Consider the following 20,001-nt stretch of genomic DNA (forward strand, 5'->3'; position numbering starts at 1 on the left):
CCGCCGCGCCTCTTCCTCACGCTCACTGACGTGACGTGAGACGTTAAACGCTCCTCTCACGCCCTCTAGTGGAGCGGAAGATAATATTAACCATTTAAATAAAATAAACAAAAAATCTTTATCAAACTTTATTTGGATTAATTACCTATGTAAGATATTTTAGAATCCTATATATTTGTATATACATACATTTAGTTTCAATGTTATAAATGACTCTCAATCAAAACCACTGATCTGGGTTTGTAAAGGAGGCGGAAGTGACGTTGTTTATTTTGAAAATTCATGGCGCTGAATTAAATCGGGACTTTTAAAACGTTCTTTGCAGATCGATATTAGCTAAGTGTGGTAAGTTTATTACACATTCACACATAATTTAAATTAATTTTTAATTACCGTAGATTAACGACGTGAGATCTTTTAGTAGAAAATCGCGTTGCATTTACGGTAAGAAAAAGTTGACAATTGACATGACGAGACACAGAAGCGAAGTGTGACATACATACAGTGCGACCTTATATTTATTTCAGAAATAAATAATTTTGAGATCAACCAAACATAATTTCTTTACACAATGTTAATGTAATTCAGGCAGTCGATGTTTTAGTGTAATTTTATCTCATCGCCTCGATCAGTAACTGTTATTCCTCTTAAATACTAAAGGGTGTAAATGCGATTCTCTGTTTCTACAGAAAGCTGTATTCAGTCATGAAGAGAGTTCAGATGAAAGACACAGCGATTTCTGCACAGCCCAGAGCCGCACATGTCAAGAACGACACGGACAACAAGTAGGCATCTTTGTTTAAACGTTCTGCAAACATTTCCTTTACCCTAAATACCTAGTTTCCTTTTAAAATATATATTTTATTTTATTTTATTTTTTTCAGGAAAAACCAGCACAGGACTCTGAAAGCGTAAGTACCATGTTGTGAAATGATTGTCTGTCTATCAAATGAAAATGTAGTTACTATTATTATGATAGTCCAGTATGTTTAAAAAGGAAATGCATACTATTTTGATTTTCTTAGACCAACCACAAGATATGGGCAACAAAATGATGTAAGGGAGCAGAATCGAGTCTTGACTGCAACAAATGAAGACCTGCAGGGACAGCTTGAAGAAATGAAGGTGATTACGCTTGATTTTTTTTTTAAGTGTTTTGCCCAAATGCGTTAAAGACAAATTAATCAAAGGGTGTACAAGGATATGTAAAAAATATTTACTGAAGCTGGTAGATTCAAACACATTTAATACTCAAAACAATCATGTTTCTGAAGGAAACAATGACTGAACTGGAGCAGCGATGTACAGACCTCCAAGGAGAAAATCGAGAATTTCAAAAACAGCTGCGAGACTGCCATGTCCTTCTTGTTGCAGAAAAACTTGATCCAGGTGAGGATTTTATTTTGACATAGGAAGAAGAGCAGTGTTTTCTGTTGAGTTGTACTCTAAACAGCCTCAAATTCAGTTTCAGGGGAAAAGTTGGGTCAGACAGCACAACAGAAGGAAGAACAAAGAAAAGAAGTCATGGTAACTCATTTTGTTTTCTATTTTTGTATATTGTCATATGATTTATTTTGGTTACACTTTATTTTAATGTGTCCCTGTTACAGTGTAAGTATATATATAAGTACTGAGTAATAATAACTAACTTCATGTACTTACCATAAGGTTAGGGTAGGTTTAGGGTCAGTTGCATGTAATTATGCCTAATTTATAGTTATTAATATAGTAAATACATGTAACTTGTGTAAAAAGGACACATTAAAATAAAGTGTTATCTTTATTTTGTTTATTTATATAAATGCTATTTTTGATTAAATATTTTGTATCCTATTCATTTTCACACACACACATATACACAGGGGTTGGACAATGAAACTGAAACACTGGCCAATAAAGGGTTGGAGGTTTCACGCCTATATATGCGTGACCTGGTGACTAATCTTCACTGATTTTACATTCCATCAGTAAGAGCAGAGTGTGAAGGTTGAATTAGCAGAGCAGTTGCATAGAAGTACATACAATATTGCAATCTACACAACATATTGGGAGACATATCAGAGCTCAAAAGAGGATAAATTGTTGGTGCGCATCTCGCTGGCTCATCTGTGACCAGGACAGCAAGTCTTTGAGGTGTGGTATGGTATCCGGGGTAATGTCGGCATACCACCATGAAGGACAAACCACATCAAAACCACAGCTGCCCAACTCGCTGCAGAATTAAATGCGCACCTCGACTCTCCTGCTTCCACCAAAACTTTTTTGTCGGGAGCTCCACAGAGTCAAAGGGATAGTTCACCCAAAAATGAAATTTCTGTCATTACTTACTCACCCTCATGTCGTTCCACACCCGTAAAACACAAATTAAGATATTTTTTGATGAAATCCGGGAGGGTTTTTTTAATCCCCCATAGAAAGCAACATAATTACCACATTCAAGGTCCAGAAAAAAAGTAAAGACATCATTAAAATAGTCAAAGTAACTATTGGCCAGCTTCTGCTTCACCGTTCTGATGTAGAACCTGGAAGCCTGCACTGTCTATACAAAGTAAACAGCATAGGAGAATGACAGGGTAGAGAAGATATTGTTGAATAAACCCTGTCTCCTATGCTGTTTATGTTGTATAGACAGTGCAGGCTTCCAGGTTCTTCATCAGAACGGTGACTCAGTATTGGCCGATCGCTGTTCATGTGAGCAGCACAACGCATGCGTGTGAGGCTGACGCAGGAGCCGGCCAATAATGAGTTGTGTTCTGACGTAGAACCTGGAAGCGCTGCAACGTAAACAGCGTTGGAGAATGGCCGGGGAGAGAAGAAATTGTTGAATAAAGTTGTTATTTTTGTTTTGTTTTTGCGCACAAAAAAGTATTCTCGGCGCTTCATAACATTAAGGTTGAACTACTGTAGTCACATTGAGTATTTTAATGATGTCTTTACTACTTTTCTGGACTTTGAATGTGGTAATTAGATTGCTTTCTATGGGAGATTAAAAAAAAAAAAAAAAAACTCTCAAATTTCATCAGAAATATCTTAATTTGTGTTCCGAAGATGAACAAAGGTCTTACAGATGTGGAACGACATGAGGATGAGTAATTAATGAAATTAAATTTTTGGGTGAACTAACCCTTTAATACTCATGGTCTGGATGCTATAGCCAAACCTTTGGTCACTCGTGCCAATGCCAAATGTCAGTATTGTTCTCTGATGAGTCCAACTTTCCCACATCTGTGGGAGTTACGGTGGACTGTTGCTGGCCAAAGTGAAACACGGGTGGATCAGTGATGGTTTGCGCTGCAATATCATGGCATTCCCTACTGTGCTTGATGGGCGTGTCACTGCCAAGGACTACCAAACCATTCTGGAGGACCATGTGCAGCTAATGATTCAAACCAGAGTCCTGCACGGGTCCTGTTTGATAAACTGCACCCACAGTTATTAACAGCACACCTGACCCGATATCCGACAGAAACACTAATTTTAGCCCGTACCCAGCCCGACCCGTTTGACATAAAAACCGCGACCCGACCCACACCCACATTAAATCTCCTATTTAACTGTAAGCTTCAAGCTAGTTAATATTTTAGCAGATTCACTTGGCATTTAAACACTGTTGTCTCTTCTGAAACTAAGCAGTGTTTACCTGGCCGCTGGTCCTCTTTGTAGCAGCGTGAAAAATATTCTAAAACTTTTATTCAAATTGTGAATAGCTTATATTAAATACATAAAGCGAGCAAAGCGCGCTCTCTTTAATATAATCACTAGCTTTCAATCAGATGCAGCGTGATTACAGATTGCAGCTCTGCAAATCGTGCTATAAGCCTTTAACGGTCTTCAGACACAGCGTGAACACAAATAAGCACGGGACCATTTGAAAGCAGCTGTCAGATGCATCGAATTGTGTTGGAATAGTCTTGGCTATTGGACCCGCAGTCCACCCGTGCCTACCGCACGTCCGACCCGCACCGCACCTGACACGTAAATATTATTCCACCCGTTACATAAAATTTGGTACCGCCAGGTACCCGCCCGCGTGCAGGACTCTGATTCAAACATCGTACCCTGAAGGTGGTGCCATGCATCAGGATGATAATGCACCAATATAAACAGCAAGACTTGTGACAGAATGGTTTGATGAATGTGAAAGTGAAGATGAAGATTTCCCATGGACTGCACAGTCACCAGATCTGATTACTGAGCCACTTTGGGGTGTTTTGGAGGAGCAAGTTAGGAAACGTTTTCCTCCACCAGCATCACGTAGTGGTCTGGCCACTGTTCTGGAAGAGGAATGGCTCAAAATCTCTCTGGCAACTGTAAAGGACTTATATCTGTCATTCCCAAGATGAATTGATGCTGTATTGGCCACAAAAGGAGGCCCTACACCTTACTAATAAATTAGTGTGGTCTAAAACCAGGTGTTTCAGTTTCATTGTACAATATGTATATATATTATGAACAATGGAATTCGCGTAGAAGATTATGCGAATGCGAAAAGTCTGTTTAAACTTAGAAACTTTACAAGTCTATTAGAGAAAGAGTGTAAATTCATCACATTTTTCAGAATGAGAACAAAACATTGTAGTCATTTTTCTTCGATTCTTGGCCTTTTTGCAATATGAGGTGCTGATAAATGGACTAATGGTCACTGCAGGCACATATAATAGGGATTGATTATATAGTCAGCCATATTGTACAATAATCTGTGGTGCCGTCACACCAGATTATTTGCTCGTATGGTCTGATTACTATGCTGATGTAAAAGCAGACATATAAGACTACATTCTTGAATACAGATGACGTCTAATTCTAGTCTATAGCATGTGTTCCCTGGAGAATCAGTCCTGACAGTGCAGGGCTAGTGTTAAACCAAAGTCACAGACATTGGCCCTCAGTTAGTTATTCATTTCTTTTGTCTTTTTTGTTTTTCTAACAACAGACCGTTTCTCAAAATCTCCTGACTGAGCTGAAACTGTTCGGTGAGACGGCACAAGAGCATGCGGCAAATTTACTGGTGAGTATCAGTATTCTTTGCTTTTAATATTCAAAAATTCTGGGTTATTTATCCTGATTTGAATGTCCTGCGGCACTGACCAGGCATTAATACAAATGTTTCACTAAGACTGATTTATATGAGGATGAAATTACACACATTTTGCTCTGCTGGGTTAGAGGCTGTATAATTAATCATAACACCAGGTCCACAGCCAATAAAATATTCATTTGAAATGTTCTAATCCTTCTAAATGTTATTGAGTGTGCCTCTCCAAAACTACTAGAATATGGCATGACCTAGAATGGGTTCAGTGAGGATATTGTCAATCTCGGTTTGCTTCCAGGAAGTGCAGAACACCATGAGGGACCTGACGGAAACGCATGAAAAGCTCCAGCAGGAGAGGGCATTGTTCACTTTGGATGTGGAGGAAATGGAGAGAGCTTTGGGAGAGGCAGAGAGACTCTTGATGGAATAAATGAAAGAAACTCTTTCATTGGCCATAAATACTGCAATGCCATATGGCGTTTTCTGAGATCTGTCAGTCTGAGAATGAGAACTGGCTGAAAAAAGCATTTGGATGAAAGTGTAACATATTGTTGCATTTAAAGGAACATCCACCACTCACCATTTCAAACTATATTTTGAAAAATATGATCTGAGTGCTTTCTGTGTTTGTCTGCTGACAAGTTAAGATATTTATATAAACAGTTTTCATGTACCTGTAAAACAGCAAAGCACTTCGAATTATGCTGACTATATGCTATTTTCATTTGTATTATCTGTGCAAACATGACCTTAAACATGATTAAATGCTAAACTGGCTTTACACAGTTTTGTGCTGTTATTTACTCCCATCATAGTATCTGAGACCTAAAGAGCAATGGCAGTTTTGACTAATAGTTATATATTAAGTGACATTTTGTGTACTTTTCAAGCATTGTCGTATGTGGCGTGGAAATTTACACCATGTACCGTGGCTGGAGAATGGTATGGTTCAGTTTTTTTTACCGAGAACCATTACACCACACTCTCTTTTTCCCTCTCTCTCTCTCTATATACACACACACATAACTTATATATAACCCCTTTTTATATACAGTGCCCTCCATAAGTATTGGAACAGTAAAGACAAAATTGCTCTGTTAGCTGTGGTGTCAAGACATCTATAAATATGATTAAAAGATTAATATGAGGCAGAAGTACAAAATGTCACATTTTATTATTGGCTGTTTCAACACAAAATGTTTTACCAACGAAGAAGTACAGCACTTTTAGAGTTTCATGAGTCTTTCATAAGTATTGGGGTGGTTTAAGTCAAAGTAAATGTAAAAGTGTAAAAGCTAATATTTAGTTGTAAATCCCTTGCAAGCAATCACAGGAGCGAGTCTGTGACCCATAGACATCACCAGACTCTTGGTTTTACACTTTGAAATGTTTTTCTAGGCCTCTAATGCAGCCATATTCAGCCGTTGCTTGTTTAGGGGAGCTTCTGCCTTCAGCTGGTGAAATGCTTGTTCAATAGGATTTAAATCTGGAGACTGACTTGGCCAATCTAAGACCCAACATTTATTTACCATGATAATCTCCTTGATTGAGTTGGCAGTAGTGTTTTGGGTCATTGTCCTGTTGCCATATGAAGCACTTCCCAGTGAGTCTGGTGGCATTTTCTTGAACACTGGTAGGCAAGATTCTTTTGTACACTTCTGAATTCATTCTTCTGCTGCCATCATTGAATAATTCATCAATAAAGATGAGTGAGCCTGTTCCAGAGGCAGACATGCATGCCCATGACATGACACTACCTCCTCCATGCTTTCCAGATGAGCTTGTATGCCTTGGATCATTTGCAGTTTTTTTTTTTTTTTTTCTCCACGCTTTTGCTTTCCCACTTTGATAAAGGTTAATATTTGTCTCATCTGTCCATAAAGCTTTTGCAAATTCAAATTGGCTTTCCTATTTTTGGTACTGATCAGATGTTTGATCTTGCTGTGTATCCTCTGTAATTCTGTTGGTGAGGTCTCCTGCGAGCAGTAGATTGTGAGACCATCACCCCAGCTTTCTGGAGGTTGGTGATTTTACTGACAGTTATTTTAGATTTTTTTTTCATAGCCCTTGTCATTTGTCTATCATCAAGTGCTGTTGTTTTTCTCAGCTGACCTGGTCGTTGTTGGTTGCTGAAGCTTGCCAGTGGTATCGAACAGGACGTTCCAAACTGGACATTCCAAGTCAGTCTCCAGATTTAATCATATTGAACAAGCATTTCACCAGCTGAAGAGGAGACTAAAGGCAGAAACTCCCCAAAACAAGCAACCGTTGAAAATGGCTGCATTAAAGGCCTGGAAAAGCATTTCAAAGTGTGAAACCAAGAGTCTGGTGATGTCTATGGGTCACAGATTCACTGCTGTGATTGCTTGCAAGGGATTTACAATTAAATATTAGCTTTTACACATTTCCATTTACTTTAAGTTAAACCGCCCAATACTTATGCTCACATTAGGCAGAGGGATGAAACTCTAAAAGTGCTGTACTTCTTCATTGGTAAAACATTTTGTGTTGAAACAGTCAATAATAAAATGTGACATTCTGTACTTCTGCCTCATATTAATCTTTTAATCATATTTATAGATGTCTTGACACCACAGCTAACAGAGCAATTTTGTCTTTACTGTTCCAATACTTATGGAGGGCACTGTATATATATATATATATACAGAAACAAACAATAAACATGAAAACAGCAATGACATTACACATTCAAAGTTTTCCAGGTGTTAAATATTTTTGTGCTGATGAATAATTAGTGAAGGTCATTGGATATGTAGAAGACAGTCTTTCACAGCTATATATCAGCAGTGTTTAGTAACTTGCATAATTATTCATCTCATACATGGTGTAAATGAGAAGTGCTCTCCTCCCTAAATTTAAAAGCATCATAAATTTATTTACATGACCATTCTATATTGTGAATATAATCAAAGCTGAATGCTATGACACACAATAAGATTCTTTATAAGGGAAAATTTAAATGAGTAAAAAGAACAATTAGAGTGAAGTAATAATTTACAGCGATTGTGTAAATATGTAATCATGTAATCCTTAAAAAAGTAACTGTAATCCGATTACGAGCATTTTAAATTGTAATATAATCTAATTACAAGTACTACATTTTTGGAATCTGACTACACAATCCATCTTACATGTAATCAGTTTCTACCCAGCATACATAGCTACGCCAAATAAACTGCATATACCATCTATCGCTTACTGCACTGCTGCCAGACTCTTATGTTCATAAGCACAGGATAGATTTCCAGTGTGACAGCTCTCTTCATGCTGCCAGCTTATGTCCACTTGCTATGCAAAAATGTCAGAAAATGACACCCACCGCCTCAACACACATCTCACTCGATCACTTCCAAAAAACAGTTCAGACAGTCTGTCCAATGGATCAGATCTGAAAAACAAAAACTGCTGGACAGCTTGAGAATGTTTTAATGGATAGTGTGGTTGAGCCAAAAAGGAGAACATTTTCTGTAAAATGTGTATCTCATCCATTTAATCATAGTATTCAAAACAAGTGCATTACAATGATGAAGTCTCAATATCAGGAAATTACAGTGATACAGTGTTCTTACAGTAAGCCAAAAAACAAAACAAAAACATTTGGACACTTAAGCCACACTTAAAAATGTATTAATGTCAATGCAAATTCTGAAAAATCTAGTGTCATTTGTTTGCAGATGCCACTTTTTTCACCGTTTTGTAATCTAATACAAAACAAACACACATTATTAAGTGTCCAAATATGTTTGGGGCCACTGCGTATCTCATCAGTGAATGTGTCATAAGAGTACAGGACATGACATTTCTGCAGTCTGCATCATGTACATACAGCACACATCTTTTTGGCATTTAGTCACCAATATGTTATAAATAAAAAGACCTGCCAGGAGGATAATGGCAGCAAGAATATCAACACAATATTACTCATGTCATTTGTTTAAAATAAATATGAGTCACATTTGCAGAGCATGTGTGGCTTAATGTGGCCTACAGTATTTTGGGATTTTTAGTTGAATGTGAGTGGTACATTCCTGTGCAAAATTTAAAAGCTCTAGAAATGATGATGACATGAAATTAATAACAAATGTTTCAAAGGCCAATGTAATACTTTTTTTCTTTACTTTTGAGTGTGTTAAATCACACACTTCAGATTTTGACCATTTCAAGACACAATTACTCGCTTTAATTTTGGTGCATTGTGGGTAATACAGCTGTAGGAGGCATAACATTCCAGTAACAACTTCTAAAAGCAATTCAAAGTGTTAACAACCTGCTTTGAAGTGCATATTATTCTCTGTGACTCATTCCAATCAATAACACTTTGCATAGCTCTTTCTGTCTTTGGATGTAACGTTAAGTATTTCCCATCTGGATGTTCAACACACAAGTCTGTCCTTGTCTTTTTCTCTGTTTTAAATGACAATTAATGCATAGAATAGAATTAGACTCTTCAGGCACTGAAACATACTCTACACAAGCCCGCAGATGTTTATGCAGTTACAGTCTCAGTAATGAAGGGGGCACCGTTACTCCCTGAAATCAAAATTGATGTTTTTTTTTTTTTTTAATGGAATATTCCAGTATTTACTGTAAATGATTTATTTGTACACATTAATATTATTTAAATTAATGTGTCGTCGTAATATTTGATCAAAATAACTTCTCCCTTTTAAAGCGACATCTCTTCTCTTCTCTGATGATGTGTTTACTGGCACGAGGGCAGGGACAACCTGTCACTCACATGACATCACAGCAATAGCAAATGGCAACAATCCAATCAATTCCTGGAACTTCTGTTTCATGCTGCTTTTAAATATTTTTGCCATTAACCCAAATGTTTTCATTCATGTCTCTAGCTATAAAGACGCTGAAAGTTGAACAAACTTAGTCAGCAAAACTGTTGCTCCGCCATGACAGTAGTTGACCTAAAAAACACATACGCTGCATTCGAAATCGAATTCTTCCCTAGTATATAGTATGTAAAAAACAGTAGGCCTACGCCAAAAGAGTAGTATGTCTAAATACATAGTATTTGAAAATCAGTAGGCGATGATCTACTTCCTAGATTCTAAAGTGAGCATTCGATGGACACTTTGCTATCCCATGAGGCCACGGGAGAGAATTTATGAATGGAAGTGAAGCGACGCAACTGACGCTGGTAGGCCACGTGACAGTAACAACATGGCGGATGTAGTATTTCTGAATTTCATTCATACTACCCATATTCATACAATGTTTATAACGGTCGTGAAGTAAATTCAAATTCAAATGTAGTACCTTTTCACAGCAATACTTTACAAAACTGTGTTCTGAACGCAACGTGTGAAATCGATACTGCGTAACTGGAAACTTGTATATATACTTGCGTAGAGTATGTTTCAGGCCATATGTTGCGCTCAAGCTCCACTGGTAAAAAGTCGGAATTCGAAATCATAATTATGACTTTTTATCTCATCATTTCAACATTTTATGCCATACTGACTTTTTATAAATGAGGTGCTCTACCAACAGAAGAGGAGGTGCAACCCAAAAAATCAATATGCATATGAACTGAAAAAAGGTGCAACACTCACTCTTACAGCGCTCTAAGATCTGATGAAGGCCTTAAATGGCAGAAACATAATTTTTTAATTAATAAAGTTAGAGCACTGTAAGAGTGAGTGTTGCACCTTTTTTCAGTTCAAATGCATACTGACTTTTTATCTCATAATTTTGACTTGTCAATTGTTTCAAATTTTGATGTCATAATGACTTTTTATCTCTATTTCAGCTTTTTATGTCAGTTGTTTTCATCTCATAATTTTAGCTGTCATAATTTTGACTATCTCATAATTATTACTGTCATAATTTTGACTTTTTAATCTGATAATTTCAATTTTATATGCCACAATTATTGTTTACAACAGCATATTTTATTCTGTCCAAAATGACTTGAACACACATCATGACATAGTTATGATTTCCACACTCCTAATTATGGTCTTAGCAGGACTTGAATGCATCATTATACCATTATAACCAGTGTTGGGGGTAACGCATTACAAGTAACATGAGTTACGTAATCAGATTACTTTTTCAAGTAACTAGTAAAGTAACGCATTACTTTACGCAAATTTACAGCCATATATCTGAGTTACTTTTTCAAATTAGTAATGCAAGTTACTTTGTTTTCCCATTGACTGACAGCTCTCCTGTCCTCATGTTGAGAGAAATCAGGAGTAAGTGCAGAGGCGTTGTGTGTGCTGTGTAAATGTGTAAACTTATTTACTTCTTTTCCTGTGTCTTATTCTTCTGTATTCCACGATGGCAGCACAGCTGAAAGGGCTTATTTGAGTTGCGCCCTCTACTGTACAGGCGTGAATTTGCATTTCCTTCAGCCTGAGGCTTATTCATTTCACTTTTGGTGTGAAATTGCCTTTACATTTGCCAAAAATAGAACTTTTTTGTTGTTATAAAAACAAACAAACAGCCCAGCCCAGATGAGAAAAAGTAACGCAAAAGTAACGTAATGCATTACTTTCCATAAAAAGTAACTAAGTAATGCAATTAGTTACTTTTTTAGGGAGTAACGCAATATTGTAATGCATTACTTTTAAAAGTATCTTTCCCCAACACTGATTATAACCTTTTGGTTACCAGCCTAGATCTTTAACCATCGATGTACACCAACCAACAAAACCTGCACACACCCGTCTCACCATCACGTGTACTGTATTTCATTTAGCACTAATATTCTTTCATACTGAAAAAAAATATTTGTTCAACATTAAATGAGATCAAAAATCTGTGTATATTTGGATTAGAGGGACGAAGTCACACATTTCTTATCATATCTCTGGGTGACTGAATTGTACATACACTGCAAGCCAGTCAAACAAACAGTGTGGATTGTGACTTGCTGAAATGATCCGCCGTGGGTATCACTAAAGAACTACATCGACTTGGCACAAATCTACTCTACAGTAAAAACGTTTCGTTTTTGTACAAAATTGATCCTAAAAATATACACACATACAGCATATTTTACATACAGTATTGCTAACCTAAGAAAACGGTCTGTTGTGAGCACACATTTTCTTTCTTTTCCCGCTTAAAGCATCACCCTTTTGGTTTAAGAGAGAGCAATACGTGTGCAAAGGCAGTATTTTCAGTGCTGCTTTTAGTCCAGAATGAAGCCGCCCGTCCCCGACACGAAAATAAAGCACACACAAAACACATTTTTGTTCCAGTCTACCACTCACTGTACAAGTTTCCGGTGATGTTTCAACTTCAATTAGAGTTTTGGAGATCTGAGTGAAATTCAATGAATCACTCAGGCGTGTGTTTGCCCACACATTATGATTAATCCCGGAAGGTTGCTATGGAATAGGGAATTCATAACAAAGGAATTTCCTTTATCCGTCTTTGAGGGTCTTTGAGTCTTTAAAATTAATACCACCTCTTGCTAAAGAGTCTCACAGTGCAAAGTCTCCGCTTCTTCTGGGTCATGGTTAATCTGCGAAAATCCACCCGAAAATCATTAACACGTTAACAATAAGATACTTCAATACCCCTCCCTTCCTTGAAGAGAAGAGGCCAAAAATACACGCTTCAGGGGAAATGAGAGACTTGTTCATTTTTTCATGAAAAAGCATTCTTTGTCATTACTCCGACAGTTTGATTTGTCCTGTTTAAGGGTTCATCTTCCTGTCATCAGCTCCCCTGTTTGTTTCAAGTCATTGGTTCATTAGACAAACGAGGAGAAGCCGGTAACTGGAGTGCGTGTTCCTGGTGCGGGCTGCCCTGTGGGGGTGTAGACGCCCCCTACGCTGTGCTGGGTCACCACAGTCTGATAATACCCCCCCTCTGCATCCGTCATAGCACATTCCTCGAATCCTCCTCCGGTCTTCACGCCTTTGGGCTGCCGCTTCCACGAGTTGTAATAGGTGGGGTCGCTCATGTAGTGATTTACAAAGGAGTGCTTGGGCTGCTCGTCTTCGTAGTCGCTGTCGCTCACCTTTACATGAGAGGTGACGGGACGGGTCCATACCAGAGAGAAAAAGAGCAGACAGTAAAGTTACAGCATGGACGTAATTGTTAGTGTTTAAAGGGGTATAAAGTAAGTTTTTGTTTGGTCGACTGATACAATGGTGGTCTTGGACTTATAGCAACACCTACTGGCATGGATGAAGCATTACGCAATGTTGTTTTAAGTTACAGATGCCACTGTAGCAATACAATGGAGTCCCGCACATGACATGCAAGAAAAAAAAAATTATATCATGCCCATGACTTATTAAAGGGATAGTTCAAACAGTTGATGGACCCCATTGACTTCCATAGTATATAAATAAAAAAAAAAATACTATGGAAGTCAATGGGGTCCATCAACCGTTTGGTTACTGACATTCTTCAAAATATCTTCTTTTGTGTTCAGCAGAAGAAATTTATACAGATTTGGAACAACATGAGAGTGAGTAAATGATGACAGAATTATAATTTTTGGGTGAACTATCCCTTTAATTTGTAGCCATGTTTTATTAATTTATTAATTTGTTCCCTCATGGCCACAACTTATTGGCCATGTACACACTGTAAACTTTCAGGAGTGACAACCGCATTTAAATACAGGAGTGAATGCCCTAAATCAGGGGTGGGGAACGTTGATCCTGGAGGGCCATTGTCCTGCAGAGTTTAGCTCCAACCCTGAAAAAAACACTCACCTGCCTGTAACTTTAGTAATCCTGAAGACCTTGATTAGCTTCAGGTGTGTTTAATTAGGGTTGGAGCTAAACTCTGCAGGACAATGGCCCTCCAGGATCAACGTTCCCCACCCCTGCCCTAAATTATCATTACGTGTGTGTACTGAACAGAACTCAAACAAAGACTCGTTATGTTTGGCAATTTTAACAACCACTGCTGACAGAGACGTAGTGTTTTGTTTGTGTTTGGAAGGCTGCTTGCAGTGTTGCCATGTCCTCTTATTATAAGTGACGCTAATTAAGCGTCTTTTGGCTTGTTGTTTGGACTTGGCTCATAAAGCGATCAAGTTTATGGAGATGATAATAAAGTAGGCAGGTGCAGATCACGATATTTCGGTATGTGGCTTATTTCCAAGATAAAGCGTTTGATTTAAGTTTATTATGGGCTTGTCCTTATTTGCTTTTTTTTCTGGGAAGATCTGGCAACACTAATGAGTCAATACGTACCTCATTCCCTGTGATTTATTACATCATGCATACAGAAGAAAGACACGACTCTGATACGTGTTTAAAAACGTCATTAAAAACTGCATTTTTCCGGGAGTTAATTTGGTTGTAGAATGCAGTTGTCACTCCAGTAAATGAATGAACTGTGTGTGTACAGAACGGGATTAAACTCTAAAAGGTGAATTGACAACCGAATTTAGCTGTAGTGTGTACGTGACCTATGTGTGGCCATTCATTCATTGCCTCGTTTTAGGTAAATTGTGGCTATGTTATATATTAATTTGTTCCCTTATTTTAGTTCATTTAAATCATGGCCATGATCAATTAGTGAATGAATTAATAATTTGTGGGAACAAATTAATAATAGCCACAATGTCTAGTATTTTTTCTTGCATGTCATGTGCGGGACTCTGTAAAACCCCATTTGCATAATATTTATTACCCATTATTATTTGTTTTTACATTCATTTTGTAATTGAATGTTACAATTGTAATTGAGTGTTACAATTTACATACAAATTATAATTGTTATTACATTATTTTACTAATTATTACAACAATATTTTACTATTTTATCTAAAGCATTTAAAGCGTTAGTTCAACCAAAAATGAAAATAATGTCATTTATTACTCACCCTCATGCCGTTCCACACCCGTAAGACCTTCGTTCATCTTCGGAACACAAATTAAGATATTTTTGTTGAAATTCGATGGCTCACTGAGGCCTCCATAGCCAGCAATGACATTTCCTCTCTCAAGATCCATAAAGGTACTAAAAACATATTTAAATCAGTTCATGTGAGAACAGTGGTTCAATATTAATATTATAAAGCGACGAGAATATTTTTTAACGTTTTTGAAGCGTTATGAATCTTTTGTGTCGAATCAGCGGTTCGGAGCACCAAAGTCACGTGATTTCAGCAGTTTAGCGGTTTGACACGCGATCCGAATCATGATTCGACACAAAAGAGTCATAACGTTTTGAAGCTTCATGAAGCAGTGTTTTGAAATCGGCCATAACTATATAAGTCGTTATTTTGTTTTTTTGGCGCAGCAAAAATATTCTTGTCACTTTATAATATTAATATTGAACCCCTGTACTCACATGAACTGATTTAAATATGTTTTTAGTACATTAATGAATCTTGAGAGAGGAAATGTCATTGCTGGCTATGCAGGCCTCACTGAGCCATCGGATTTCATCTTAATTTGTGTTCCGAAGATGAACGAAGGTCTTACAGGTGTCCAACGGCATGAGGGTGAGTAATTAATGACATTATTTTCATTTTTGGGTGAACTAACCCTTTAAGCAAACACCTTTAAATCAAAAGGTTTTGACACTGAAATGGACATAAAGTGTGTCCAAACTTTTGACTAGTTGTGCAGAATAAAACAGCCACAGATAGGACTGCGGTATTCATCTCATGTAATTCACTCACATCATTTTAAATAATTTCCTATTTTAAATAATAATAAAAACAAATATTTTATTTTATTTTATTTTATTTATTAATGTAGGTAAATTTACTTTAAGCAACAAATTTTAATTGTTCAAAAGATGTAATGATGATTAAATCATAAGATGTCTCTAAAACTCCATCATACCCCCGTGGCAGCTCTTTATGTGTGTGTTGTCAAGTGTTATTGGTGTGGTGTGTTTACCTCTGACTCAGACAGCTCAGTGGGTTTCTCTGTGAGTGTGGTGCTCTCTGTTAAAACAGCCCCATTGTAGTTGTTGCAGATGTCTTCATCAGAATAGTGCAGCCCACCTGGACTGGGCCGTGGAGGAGACCTGTGGACCAAACACCGCAGTTAAAGAGGACCTATGATGCTTTTGTTTACATTTTTACATTTCTTTAGTGTGTATCGTTACTGTTTGAACATGAAAAAGGTCTGCAAAGTTAAAAAGCACAAAGTCCACTGCAAAGGCACTTATTCTCTCTATCAGTAAGCACTGTTTCTGAACTCCCTGAAACACCGTGATTGTAGTTTTTCTTCCAGGAATAAACACGTCACAATATCCCTAATATTAATAATTTCCGCCCAAGGCATATGCAATAAAAGGGGCTGGGCCTGGTTGAGTTGCGTTAACAGTGTGTCGAAACTCGTGGTTATGGTAAGGGCCGTGACATTTCCACAATGCGCTCGAAGCAGTTGACCAATCAAAACACACTGGTCCTGCTGACCAATCAGAGCACACTGCGCCTTTCAGAAGAAGGGGCTTCATAGAGACCGGAACTAAACAGAGCGTTACTGACAGACTGGGAAAAGAGATGCTGCAACAATGTAAAATATGTGAAAAATAAGGTGTTTTTTCAACACCTATTCAAGCAGACCCAAAAAACAAAATCAGAACTTTGTGAAAGGGCCTCTAATATGGCCTTTTGAACATTAAATTATCCAGTTTTTGCAACTAAACACTGAAAATATTTCGAGAAACGAATATATTCAACTGAACATAAATTTCCCATATGAAGAAGTCATATTAAAAAAAAACCTGAAGATGTATTTAAAGAAGAAATGTAAAGTATATGGTGATAAAATTAATACATTTTCATAGTAGATTTCATGATGTTTCACTGGTTACACTTAAAAAAAAATAAAGGTGATTGAATACAAACATATAAAAGTTTGACTTTTCTCAGAGCTTCAGAAATTACTTTCAAGCAACTGGTGTTGATGCATGTTGTCAGTTTCCCTGTAAAGTACTGTAATAGTAGTCTTTATTTGACCATAATCTGATATATTATTAATAGTAGTTCAGATGAAACCCCACCTTGTTCCATTCTTCTTTAGGAAAGAGCTCTTCGCATTCAAATGTCTGCTGTTCAGCTCTAGGGCCGTGAAGCCGCCATTGTCAAGGGTTACAGACTCTTCTACTGTAGTGATGTGCTTTCCTGTGGGAAGAATCACATCCAAGTAATGGCACTATTCTCTTTGATTTTAGGGTTTTCCCCAAAAGTTACACAAATGCAACTACAGTACAAACATTTATAATCTTTAAATTTTTAAGACTTCCAGAAACTGTCTAGGAAGCAAAAAAAAAATAAATAAATAAATACCATAAGGTACAGTGATTGTACCCGGAGTAATGAATGCAAATTCATACAGGTTTTGAACAACATTAGTTTGAATGAAATTGAGTAAATGAAGTCAGTATACAAGTATTGTATCGGTATAAGTGAAATACAAGAATATTATCAATTACATTTATAATAATCATAATAATGGTGCTATTTTTATAAGTCCCACCTGTTCCACAGCTCCTGTACTTCTTGTTCTGTCCGAGCATGAGCAAACCAAACACAACCATCAGAATGAGAATGAGACTGATCAACGCCATGACGATCAGGAACCACCACTCCTCATAGAAAGGTGTTTCAGACAGAGCTACAACAACAGACAATAATACTGCATTATGATCTTATTGTTCATTTATTTTTGACATTTCATATATCAGGGAATAAAATATCTAAAGAGTAGTGGGCAAAAGTGATGTCCGGAGGGAATATTTGCACAATATTTAATAACACTTCAGGTTTTATTAAACAATCAAAATATATTGTAAAGAAGAAGAACTAAACTTGGTTAAGGTATTAAAATTATTTGTCAAGAAAGGCAAAAACTCCAGCATATAATTAAATATTGGTTTTACAGTAGTATGCAGAATAAGCATAGAAAAACAAAAAGATCACAGGAAATAAAGCATACATTGACTACAATGAAATCAGTTATTAATATTTTGTTAGTTCTCTCTTGTTTTTGATTTCAGCAGCCATTCTCCTGGGCATTGACTCACTACACTTTGCATGTGTGTTGTGCTTAACTTCTTTCCAATCCTCCTTAAGTTCTTTCCGAAGTTGAGCCTCACTGGAAGACCTGCATGACTGATCACAATTCAGGTTTATTACTTCCCAAAGGTTTTCAATGGCTTTAGGGTCAGGGGACAGAGCATGAACACTTTCATTGTGTGTTTGGAAACATCATGTTGGAAAATACACATCTCCAATACTTGGCTAGATTGTGTTCAGCAGCATTCCCAAGTATTGGTCCATTTTCAAAGTTCCAGCAACTTTGTAGATCCTTCCAACACCTGCTGCAGACCAGACACGCGTCCCCAATACCATTATGTTTCCCTGCTGTGCTTAATGGCACCATGCATGCTTTTGGCATTAAAACACTCCAGTCTTCTCCTACGAACATACCTGACACCATCCAATGCTAGTAGGTTGTTAAATTTGGACTTTTTTTTAGACTGCAGAACACAGCTCCAATCTTCCATACTCCAGTCCTTATGTTCTTTGGTTAAAATGAAAAAATGGTCTCACAACCTCTCAATCCAGCCTCTTATAGCCATTGTCTTATCGTTCGAGATGAAATTGGAGGTTGGAGTTCTCCTCCAGGTCTTTAGAAGCTGTTTTGAGGTGGTCCCACATTCAGGTGATTTTAATCCTCCTGTCAAAATGCTCACTAATCTTCCTTGACCAGCCACAGCACTTTACATTCAGCATTGTAGTGGTCTCACTGTGCTTTGAAATTATTCTGTGGACATTGTGACCATTCACATTCAGCACATGAGCAATATCCAAAACAGACCAGATTTAGCCATTTTAACAATATCCTCCTGGTTGCAGAAGACAACTCCTTACATCATATAAAATATTTAATAAAAAGGCATTAAATAGATCAAAAAAGACAGTAAAGTCATTTATAATGTTACAAAAGATTTCAGTTTCAAATAAATGGTGTTCTTCTGATCTTTCTATTCATCAAAGAAAAAAACAAATTTATAATGGTTTCCACAAAATATTAAGCAGAACAACTCTTTTCAACATTGATAATAATAAGAAAACCAGCATATTAGAATGATTTCTGAAAGATCATGTACTTTTAAGCCTTGTGTCTTTACGTATGGATGAGTGAATGTTCAGAAGTGTGACACTAGATGGCAGTAGAGGCCACAAAATGAGTCTGCTCTACAGTTCAAACTTCCTCACTAAAATAATAGACCTCTCAGACACTGAAAAGGTGTACTAATGTCCATACTAAAACTTTCAGCACTAAAAATGAATTGATATATTATCCAATATAGTATGCAATGGATATTTGGGTTAATGCCATATCTAATTTCATGTGAACAAAAACAAAGCTGTGGAACAGATGTACAGTCTGTTCGATGGGTTGTCATTTGCAACAATTGTTCAGTATGCCGCAGCGGTGTGATATAATGAGGAAGATTACCAGACATGGCAGTGGAAGGTGGACTGGGGTCGCCGTAGCCGAAGCGATTGACAGCGATGACACGGAATTCATAGGCCACACCTGAACGAAGGCGGTCCAGACTGATGGTGTACGAGAAGCTTCCAGGTGGGAGATGCTTGACAAATGTATCCCATAATCCTTCATCTTAAAATATAAGATTTCAAAAGCGGGAGGGGGAGTAATTGGTTGCCACAGAGGAGAAAAAAGATGGAAGAGGTGGAAGGTTAATTGAAAATAAGCCTGGTATTACAAGAATGCATGAGACGAAGAACTGATAATAAAAAGTCAAGGGTAGATCTGAAGTAAACAGATGGACAAGGAATTGCTGCTTACCTGATGGACGAGCCTCAATGACATATCCCGTGACCGGTCCCGCCCCTTCTACACCCTGTGACCAATGAAGCGTCAAAGCTGATGCAGACTTTGTGACTGAAGTCTGCAAGGGCGAACCGGGGGAGCCTATAAAATATAAGGTGTATTATTCCTTTCTGAAAGATC

The 20,001-nt window shown here is 37.4% G+C and overlaps 2 protein-coding genes across 3 annotated transcripts in view; one reads left to right on the forward strand and one right to left on the reverse strand.

The window, feature by feature from the left end:
- Positions 1 to 251: 251 nt before the first annotated feature.
- On the forward strand, positions 252 to 5,816 carry knstrn (kinetochore localized astrin (SPAG5) binding protein). The gene is made up of 8 exons (XM_051893517.1): positions 252 to 345; positions 690 to 785; positions 885 to 911; positions 1,026 to 1,125; positions 1,275 to 1,389; positions 1,466 to 1,527; positions 4,934 to 5,008; positions 5,334 to 5,816. The coding sequence occupies exons 2-8, from the start codon at positions 706 to 708 to the stop codon at positions 5,463 to 5,465; spliced, it is 591 nt and encodes a 196-aa protein (XP_051749477.1). The 5' UTR covers positions 252 to 345; positions 690 to 705; the 3' UTR covers positions 5,466 to 5,816.
- Positions 5,817 to 8,517: 2,701 nt separating this feature from the next.
- sdk1b (sidekick cell adhesion molecule 1b) overlaps positions 8,518 to 20,001 on the reverse strand; it is a 253,500-nt gene continuing 242,016 nt past the window's right edge. For both annotated transcript variants that reach the window (XM_051903427.1, XM_051903423.1), the window contains 6 exons: positions 19,837 to 19,962; positions 19,483 to 19,647; positions 17,494 to 17,631; positions 17,018 to 17,138; positions 15,904 to 16,033; positions 8,518 to 13,049 (listed from right to left, as the gene is read on the reverse strand). In XM_051903427.1, coding sequence (XP_051759387.1) covers positions 12,780 to 13,049; positions 15,904 to 16,033; positions 17,018 to 17,138; positions 17,494 to 17,631; positions 19,483 to 19,647; positions 19,837 to 19,962 — 950 coding nt within the window. In that variant the 3' untranslated portion in view covers positions 8,518 to 12,779. The remainder of the gene's footprint in view (positions 13,050 to 15,903; positions 16,034 to 17,017; positions 17,139 to 17,493; positions 17,632 to 19,482; positions 19,648 to 19,836; positions 19,963 to 20,001) is intronic.

This window comes from Ctenopharyngodon idella, chromosome 1 (genome assembly GCF_019924925.1).
Source record: "Ctenopharyngodon idella isolate HZGC_01 chromosome 1, HZGC01, whole genome shotgun sequence".
Taxonomy (NCBI): Eukaryota; Metazoa; Chordata; class Actinopteri; order Cypriniformes; family Xenocyprididae; genus Ctenopharyngodon; species Ctenopharyngodon idella.